This window comes from Pinus tabuliformis, chromosome 4_2, assembly GCF_031772625.1.
Source record: "Pinus tabuliformis cultivar Carrire ecotype Pingquan chromosome 4_2, CPIR1, whole genome shotgun sequence".
Taxonomy (NCBI): Eukaryota; Viridiplantae; Streptophyta; class Pinopsida; order Pinales; family Pinaceae; genus Pinus; species Pinus tabuliformis.
In genome coordinates, this window is record NC_142304.1 from 707,615,231 (window position 1) to 707,624,587 (window position 9,357).

Below are 9,357 nucleotides of genomic sequence, written 5' to 3' on the forward strand. Positions count from 1 at the left end.
TTATTTGACCTCTTTTCCTTAGTTAGATTCCAACATATTCCCAAAATCTACAATATCACAATAAATGTTAACATGCATGATACTAAGTTTAAATTGATAAAATTGCAATTTTGCATTGGTTAACACTTCAGCAGTCGGATTATGCTAAAATCATGCCTGAAAAAACACCGGACCCCTGGAACAGGGTAATTTCGTTAATGATAAGCACACGAGGATCGACCTTGCCTTTCCCGCACTGCGAAACCACGGTCTTATTTAGCAGGAAAAGCGGTTTTCTTGTACAGCCATGTCTGACGTGGTCGGCGGCGGGAAAGGATCCCGCATTTGCTATTGGCAGCGCGGCATGTAATGGGCACCAAATGCAAGCCAGAATACCACTAGCGGTTTTGTGGAGGACGGCGATTTCACTAATTTGGGAGCAGCTCTGGTATTGTACGCTGCAGGAAGGCGGTGTCGGGCCTGGAATATGAAGCGATCCTTGTGTCGATTTTTGTTTCTTCGTCTGCTCTCGATCGAGTGAGACTCTGAGGACGATAGAGTGACGGTCTTTGTTCGTCCTGACTTGAAGGTATGCCTTTTATTTCCGTTTCGTGGTTCCTTTCCATTTTTATTTGTCCTTTTTCCTCTGTTTTTTTCTTTTTGTTCTGTTCAATGGAGTTGCTTTCTATCCATTTTAAGGATTTCGCCACTTTACACTGGTTTCGACGATTTTAATGGATGTTTTCGACCGGTTTTTCCGTTTTTTCTTGCACTTTAAATGGATGCCCGTCGATCTTTGCTGGATTGCGTTTTTTTTAACAGGTGACCACGATCAATGTTATATCCATTTTGTTAGACTGTAAATGGATGCCTTTTACCCTATTTCGCGTTTCTGTCAATTGGAGTGGCTAATTTAGAAATACTTTGCACTGTACATTGATGTTTTTTCTATATGTTTTGAGGATTGCGAACGATCATTAGTTTTGACCCGTTTTTCTGATATCTTGCACTATCGGAAGCTGTGCTGCTTTTTTCTTTAAGGATTACTGAAATTATTGTTGTTTTCCATACAGTCTAGTCCTGATAGGATACATTCCACATTTGTAGACTGCAAATGGAGGATGTTTGCAACTTTATTTAATATAAACATATTATTTTGATGCGATGCAAATTTTTTAACTAAGATTTCCTGGTACTATAAGATCCTTACTAAACCGATGATTTCTCAGCTGTCCAGGTATTCTTTTAAAAATGCAGTGCCGATATCTTTCAAGCCCTTTTATTTCTGTGGCGCGTTTCTATTTTTTTTTCCACTTTTGATCGGGTCTTTCCCATTTCTCGATATTTTCATGCCTTAAACGGATGCATTTGATTCATCTCTCAATTTCCGAAGTTTTCCTCGGTTTTGTTTCACGATTTAACATCGATGCAAGGAATGCCATTCACTCATACACGCAACTTTCGATGAGTTCGCGTTTTTCAGAAAACGCCTCTTATTTTATGAAGTTTTCTTTATTGCACCATTATTGACGCGCTTCGCATTTATTTGACTTTCCTACTTCTGTACATTTTTGTGTGCTTTTAATGCATTGTTTTCGGGTTTGAAGAAGCCTGAATGTGCTGATTTTTATTTTCATGTGCAAGTCTTCCATTTCATGCTGTTTACATATTTGCTGTTAAGCGCCCGAAAATACTTTGGTTTGATCGTTTTCTTGATTCTGGCGCCTGAGAGCCCTACAGCTCTGTATGGTTTTCATTTCTTATTTAACGACACTCGTCTTGCATTAATTTTCACTGTTCTCCGGGATTTAAAGTATTGCTTTTCGACTCCGTTTCGTTCACTGAGAACTTTGAGATTTCAAATATAGCGTTTTGATGCATTTCAGCTCAGATTTCACAACTAGCATATTAAATCCTGGTTTCTTATCAACATATCTCTGTATATTAAATTGTTGTTTCTGAAACATTTTTAAAGACCGTTTCAGGTTCTGAGTCTTTAACATAAAAGATACTGTTACTGTCTTCTTTAGCGTCTTTATTCAATAATGTACTTTCCATATGTTTTTCTATCCCAGGGGTGTTCATATCCTTGTATTAAATGGACTGTGTTTGCTGCATTGGATCGATTTGCAAAATTTCGAGTTTTCCATTGCCTTTCTTTTTGAACAAATAATTACGATTCTTTTGACTTCGTTGTTTCTACTCCTTGATTTTTCTTTTTGCTACACTCAAACTTGAAAACTTCTCTTGTGATTGGCAGGGATGTATTGAGACTTACCTAAACAGATATTTTTCAAAGAAGCTGGAGACCCCACTTATCAGGTGATCCTAATGACACTAGTTGCAATCAGGTCAAATACAGCCAACAATGAAGTTTATGAAATTGGGAGCAAAACCAGACACCTTCTACACCGAAGAAGCTGCCAGGTAACCCTACCTAAAAGCTCTATATATTTTTTCCTTTCTCAGAGATTAGTCGTAGAGCCATTTCAAACAGGCTGCTCTCATGTATCCAATTACAATAAATTAGCTAAAGCAGATTAACTTGAACAAAAAGATTCTTGGAGCACCCGTAGATATCTGTAGGATATTTCTCAAACTTGATTTCAACCTTAATCAAAACTGCCAATTTGGAAAAAATACCTCATACACAACCTGTCACCTATTACGATATGGCGAAATGGCCCTCGCTGAACTATTAATTATTGAAATAACATAAGAGTTAGGAATATCTGTGCTTCACATGATTCTAGGTACTCGGTTAACATGTTATCATTTTGTATCTATCAGTGTTGCTTTTACCCTGGATTCTCTTTAAATGCGATTCATCAACATTAAGATGGTTAAAAGAAAACCGTTTGTTGTTGTTGTTGTTTTTTTTAAATTTATATTGGAGGCGTTTTTAGTAGGTTTATTGGTGTAGATTAGTGTGTTTCAAATAGGGGATCTGTAACATCAATCTGTTAATATTGAACAAACGAAATACCCAAGACATTGATGACAACTAATTAAGCAAACCCTTAAACTAATACTATTGTTATATCTATCTATGATATTTAACCAAAATATAATAAATGATTATGACGCTCCCTGAAAAACTGACAGAATTTAGGTTCTACTTCGTTATTGCATGACAGTATTTGAGGTCCACCTGAAAGGTCCGGTAATTGATGCTGATGCTGAGTTTTGTCTTTTGTGAAACAGGTCAGTCTCTACAGAAGTATCTAGTGATTTCATTATACAAGTAAATGGTGCGAAGTATCTTTTACACAAGGTAAGCACATCATCTTTCACTTCACTCTATATTTTTTGCTAGTTCTGTAATTGGCATGATTGTAGCTATTTGTACAAAATTACAAATTGCAACTTATCTGACGCAAAATGCCGCGTTTATGTTTACAGTTTCCTCTGCTTTCTAAGTGCGGCCTATTACAGAGGTTAGCTGCAGAGTCTTGTGATTCCGAGAATGATATAATTAAGCTCCACGATTTTCCGGGGGGTTTAGAGGCATTTGAGTTCTGTGCCAAGTTTTGCTATGGCATTACTGTCACTGTTGGTGCCTTCAATTTGGTTGTTGTCCGAAGTGCTGCAGAATATCTTCAAATGACCGAGGCAATGGAGAAGGGAAACCTTATATACAAGCTTGAGATCTTCTTCAACTCATGCATCCTTCATGGTTGGAAGGATTCAATCATCACATTGCAGACAACCAAAGCTCTCTTGCCTTGGTCTGAAGATCTCGGAATTGTCAACCGATGCATTGACGCAATTGCAAGCAAAGCAATGGTGGATCCGTCAAAGGTAAACTGGTCTTACAGCTACAATAGAGGCCAAAAGGATTATAAGACATCGGAGAGTGGTTCAAGTCCTTCATTGAATGAACTTCATAGCCGGAGATACTACTCTGTTCCAAAAGACTGGTGGGTGGAAGATATTGCTGAGCTAAAAATAGATTTGTATTGGAGAGTTATGTTGGCCATCAAATCAACTGGCAAGGTTTCTTCTGTTCTGATTGGAGAAGCATTGCGAGTGTACGCTTCCCGTTGGTTGCGAGGTATGTCCAAGGAAAAATCCAAGGCAGAAAAGGGAAAAGGAAATGCAAGGAACGATTCCAATGATAAATATGCAGAGATTACTACAAAACATAGGCTACTTTTGGAGTCAATTGTGTCTTTGTTGCCACCAGAGAAGGGTTCAACCTCGTGTCGGTTTTTATTGAAGTTGCTCAAGGCAGCAACCATTTTAGGTGTTTCACCTTCATCCAAGACAGAACTTGCTAGAAGAGTTGGACTACAGTTAGAGGAAGCCTCCGTGAATGACCTCCTTATCCCCTCCCTTTCTTATGCCAATGAAACTTTATATGATGTTGATCTAGTGCAGACAATACTAGAGCACTTCATGATGCAATCTCAGAGTCCTCCAACAAGCCCATTCCAGCAAAGACATAAACATGAAAAGAGAAGAACACGGTCAGCAGAAAACCTGGACTTTGTAGAGAGCAGAAGATCATCTTCTGCAGCACACAGCTCAAAGCTTAAAGTTGCAAAGCTGATTGATGCATATTTGGCAGAGATTGCTCGAGATGCAAATCTATCAATTTCAAGATTCACCACTCTTGCAGAAGCTATACCCGATTTCGCACGCCCAGTTCATGATGATTTGTACAGAGCGATTGATATATACCTTAAGGTACCATAACAAACTGCCACCGGAAATATTATTTTCAAAGCAGGAATTTGGATGACATTTGTAGAAGTCTAAGAGTTGGTTTGCATTGTCTGACATAGAATGAATCAAAGTAAATTATATTAGAACTCTTAAAGCAAAGGTAACAAGATTTCTTAAAAGTAGATCACGAGGCTCTAGGAAATGAAAATCTTTGCTTGTTTCAGTCTGACTTTATCCATTCTCTAACAGAGTTCTGTGCGATATCGAAATAACATAGTTCCAAGTTTACCTGAATTTAATTATGTGTGGGTACCAGTTTGAAATGACCGTAGGATGCAAATTACAAACTATTCATAGTGTAAGTCCTGAGTTTTACCTCTGCTCTTTGAAAAACCGAATATGGTCAGTTCCTCCAACTTGCAGAAATTACTGTAAAAAAACGGGCTGTCAAATATATCCATCTGAAAATACATGGCATTCATTGATAAAATCTACTCTAATAGTTCATGCACCCAAACATAAGTGTATCATTTTGATTTTGGGCTAGCATTATTCACTTCTCAGAATTGTTATCATTAGTAAGTACGAATTGTTTGGATTGTGATGAACATGGGTGGAATCATGAAATGAATTGTACTGAATGTTCCATCATAATTCTAGATGGTCTATATAACCATTTCACGATTTCATCCATCCCAAACAAACTATACGACCCAATGATAACATTTCTCAGAAATGGATAATACCCACCCAACAAATTGCTCAAATTTCAAAACTAGGTTCAGAGTGTCAAGTTTGCCCCAACTCATATATGATAGAACTTGTGACTATGACTCAAATTCCAAGTCATATGTGACACTGGAGTCTTAAGAGTCAGACTTAGTTGTTTGTTTCTGAAAGACGCAGAGAAAATCCACTTTCATATTAATAAAACTGACTATTATTTTTAAAAGAAGTTTTCTGGATCGAAGTGCCAATTTTTCTCAAGTTCTAGTCAACTCTTAATTTCCCAAATTCTAATGAACTCTTACTCTTCTGCCTCTCTAGTCATTCTACTATTTACCTTATCTTTGGATGCAATTGTTAGTTTGTTTAAATTTGGACGTGGACAATATTTTGCAGGAGCACCCTGAGCTTAGTAAAAGCGAGAGAAAAAGTATATGTCGCCTTCTAGATTGCAAGAAGTTATCAATGGAGTCTTGTATGCATGCTGCTCAGAATGAACTCTTGCCTCTTCGGCTGGTAGTACAGGTACTCTTTGTTGAGCAGGCAAGAGCTGCCATGTCTGGTGGTCTAGTAAATGAGTTACCGAACAACATAAAAGCATTGCTGTCAAGTCATGAGGAGGATTCGCAAGTGATTCCAGAGTCAAGCACATTTGACAATGGATGGGATGCAGTGAACCATCACGTCAAGTCCTCAAAAGGAGGAGATGCAATGACCTTGAAGATGCGGCTAGCAGAGACAGACAACGAGTTCCCTGAAACACAGCAGGGAGGTTCAAGGAGCTTGAAGTTGAAGAACATATGCAATATTCCTCCTAAATCTAAGAACTTTTTCAGTAAACTATGGTCAAGCAACAAGAGCGGGAATGAGAAACTCTGACCGAAGATTTTGTAGAAAGTTGGTGCGTTGGCAAACAATAGGTCTGGCAAGTTTCTGAGGAATTAAGGTGGTGTGGTGCCGTTGAGGCATTCAAGAGTTGTTGTGAATTCCTTTGTATTTTACATCCTTTGTCTTAGAGAAAATGAGCTATTCTTTTTTCTGGATGTTGTTGTATTTCATTTTGCTAAAAGTTATGAATTGAAAGGCATGATGCCCAATTACTGCATATTGCAGGAGTTTGTTGTACCCAGAGCAAATCAGATGAAAAGATTCAGACTTATTCATATCTGTAAAGTTTTTGTTTACCATTTTATATAAATGGAGTCAGATCAGGGGTAACCAGAAGCTCCCTGACTTGTTGAAGCATTACTTGTGTCTCAATAGGCCAAGCATCAGAGGAATTCTGAGATGAGAAATATAACAAGCAAATCTGTGCACATAAAACTGTGAAATGTTTAATAAAGTTTTAAATGCTTTTTTTTTGTTTCAGGGACTTTGAAAATCATTGACCGTTATATTCATTGAATATTGAATATTTGTACCAGACAAATCTACCAAAAGGATCATTTCCTGCTGACTCAACCATGGAGCTGAGAATGTCCAGAGAATTAAACTCTTGAACTCTCAATAGTATCAACAGCAAAAATGTTTTAACGAAAAAAAATTAACTAATTAAACTAACCTTCAAAACTAATTGTTTTGACTACCTTATACAGTCTGTAAATATTAACTTGCAGGAAATGGTGAAGAAGAAAGAGAATCCAGGTGACGCTAACAACAAAATTTTCCAAGATCTACTTTGTAAGTTTGAAATGATTTCATCTTTGACTGGTTAATATTTGTTTGTGAAAACAGAAGAAGTGATTATGCGATATTGGCCAACAAAATTGTAACCCATAAACACATCTAAACAGATAAACATTAAACAATTAGCTCATACTTTGCGAGACATTTAGTGAATATGGGGTTCAGATTTATCCATTCTATCCAACATTCTGCTAACCAAGGTACAGATCACTTTCTATTGTGGGTAGGTCTTGAACTTGTACAGATCATGAAAAGATCAAGTCCCTACTCTAACAATCAAAGATGGAATTCTCAGCTACATGTAGAAGATTCAGATACAACAGTCCCTCCCTAATCTCAGCCAAAAGCTTGGACTGTTTCTTGTCTCGAGACTTGAGTCAGTACAAAAGCTCCTCTATCGCAATTTTAGAATCTGAATATATATGCTATATATAATAATCATGTAAACAAAATTAAACTTTGGAATTAGATCGATAGGAATCTAACTCTACATCCTTCTGAGACCCAAGGGGCTGATTCATTGTTAATCATCTTTCCAACCAGCTAAATAAGACCCAAATCAGAGTAATGAGTGAAAGGTTATGATCTCGGCAAGGCTCTCCATTTGTTTTTTTTTTGGGATAGCTAGCTCAGATTCATGTACTGCAGCCTTTTCAGTTATCTCTAATCACACTAAGATTCTTATATTTTAGGGTTTTTGCTTCTTAATTTTGTTTGACATAATTATATAAATGTAATATGCAACTTTGTTGTTTAGTATCTATCTCATGTGCAAAAAGTAATCTTGGAACTTATTGTCACAATGTCACATGGTTCGGGTTCGAGTTCGGGTTCGACAATGATTGGATTCGGTTTGAGTTCAAATTTTTTGATGAGGTTCACTATTAGGTTTGTCTATATATATAAACATATATTAATTTAAAATGAATTATAGTATAAAATAGTAACAAATCAACATCAATAAACATAAATTATGCTATCACAAACTTGGAAACTGCAAGGATAAAATACAAGCTTGAGTTGTGACATGAAGTTATGAGTTTTGATCTATGGAATTGGTTATTGGCTAAGAGGTTCGAAGAGGTTTGTTGAACCTCAAAACATTTATGAGGTTCGCCAAAATTCGAACCTCAAAGTTAAAGTTCGACGAACCTTGTGACATAGCTATTATGTAAACAATTCTATATTTATGGCCATTTTTTAATATATTTTTTTTGGATAGATGAGTATGTTGAATAGCAACATTATTTTTAGGCAATGTTAAATAGAATGGGAAGCAAAATAACTTTTATATTCATCCTATGCATCAAAATATTATTATAAAGGTAGATGGAGTTGTTTGTAAATAAAATATTGAAATATATAAATTATAGATAAATTAAATTGTAGAACATTTTAAAATCAATTTTGTAACTATGAATAGTATAATGAAACTTATTTAAAATATATCACAATTAATTTTGAAGATTTCAAATATAATTTTTATGTTTAAAAAACACAAAATGAAAGTTTACTATTCAAATTTATGAATTATTTTATTATGAAATTAAATTTTAATTTTAAAATACATATTTACTAAATCTTAAAATAGTTTAATTTTAAGATACACAAATTGTTTAAATATCTGAATTTAAAATTTAGAAAAATGGAAAATAACACTCATTATGCTTTTTGTAAATGTAAAGATGTATGTTAAAATACATAATTGAAATTTATTAATAGCTTAATAATAAGCGATGAAGGAATTGGAGTGTGAGATTGTAAACTGGAACTTGATTAGACATCATGGTATATCAACCTATATCTATTTTAACTGTGGATTTAATAATTTCTAAGGAATTATATCGCTGAGATGTAAATTTACATTTGTAAGATGTAAATTTATTTTTTATATAAAAAATAAAATAAAAAATTGTGCTCCCAGATATTTGATTCCTCTCAACCCTTAATACATATGAAGTTAAAATAAATCTATACTCATTCATATATATAGTTTATTAAAAAATTGATAATACATATATGTTACATTTATTTTTGAACATGTTTTATAATTTTTATAATTTGTTTTTTAATACATAGTATGGATTATAATTAATTAATTATATAGCATGTGGTATGTTTTTATATCTTCATTAATTATATAAATATCATGGTTATTAATAATATGAATTATCATTATTTTAATTTATTTTAATTTCTAATGTATATTATTAATTTTATATAGAAAATATAGTTTATAATTTTATTAATAAAAAGACATTAAATTATCACAAATTCCATTTATTATTTTGTAATTGA

At 34.6% G+C, this 9,357-nt stretch overlaps 1 protein-coding gene across 3 annotated transcripts; it reads left to right on the forward strand.

Moving 5' to 3' along the window:
• Nucleotides 1–259: 259 nt before the first annotated feature.
• On the forward strand, nucleotides 260–6,591 carry LOC149171455 (BTB/POZ domain-containing protein At1g67900-like). Of its 3 annotated transcripts, none has more exons than XM_089424088.1 (5): nucleotides 260–568; nucleotides 2,240–2,406; nucleotides 3,184–3,253; nucleotides 3,382–4,668; nucleotides 5,770–6,591. In XM_089424088.1, the coding sequence occupies exons 2-5, from the start codon at nucleotides 2,348–2,350 to the stop codon at nucleotides 6,250–6,252; spliced, it is 1,899 nt and encodes a 632-aa protein (XP_089280214.1). In that variant the 5' UTR covers nucleotides 260–568; nucleotides 2,240–2,347; the 3' UTR covers nucleotides 6,253–6,591. The 3 variants fall into 3 exon arrangements, with proteins under 3 accessions (XP_089280214.1, XP_089280216.1, XP_089280215.1); XM_089424090.1 differs by lacking the exon at nucleotides 260–568 and adding an exon at nucleotides 669–801; XM_089424089.1 differs by lacking the exon at nucleotides 260–568 and having other exon boundaries at nucleotides 2,208–2,406.
• The last annotated feature ends 2,766 nt before the right edge of the window (nucleotides 6,592–9,357 follow it).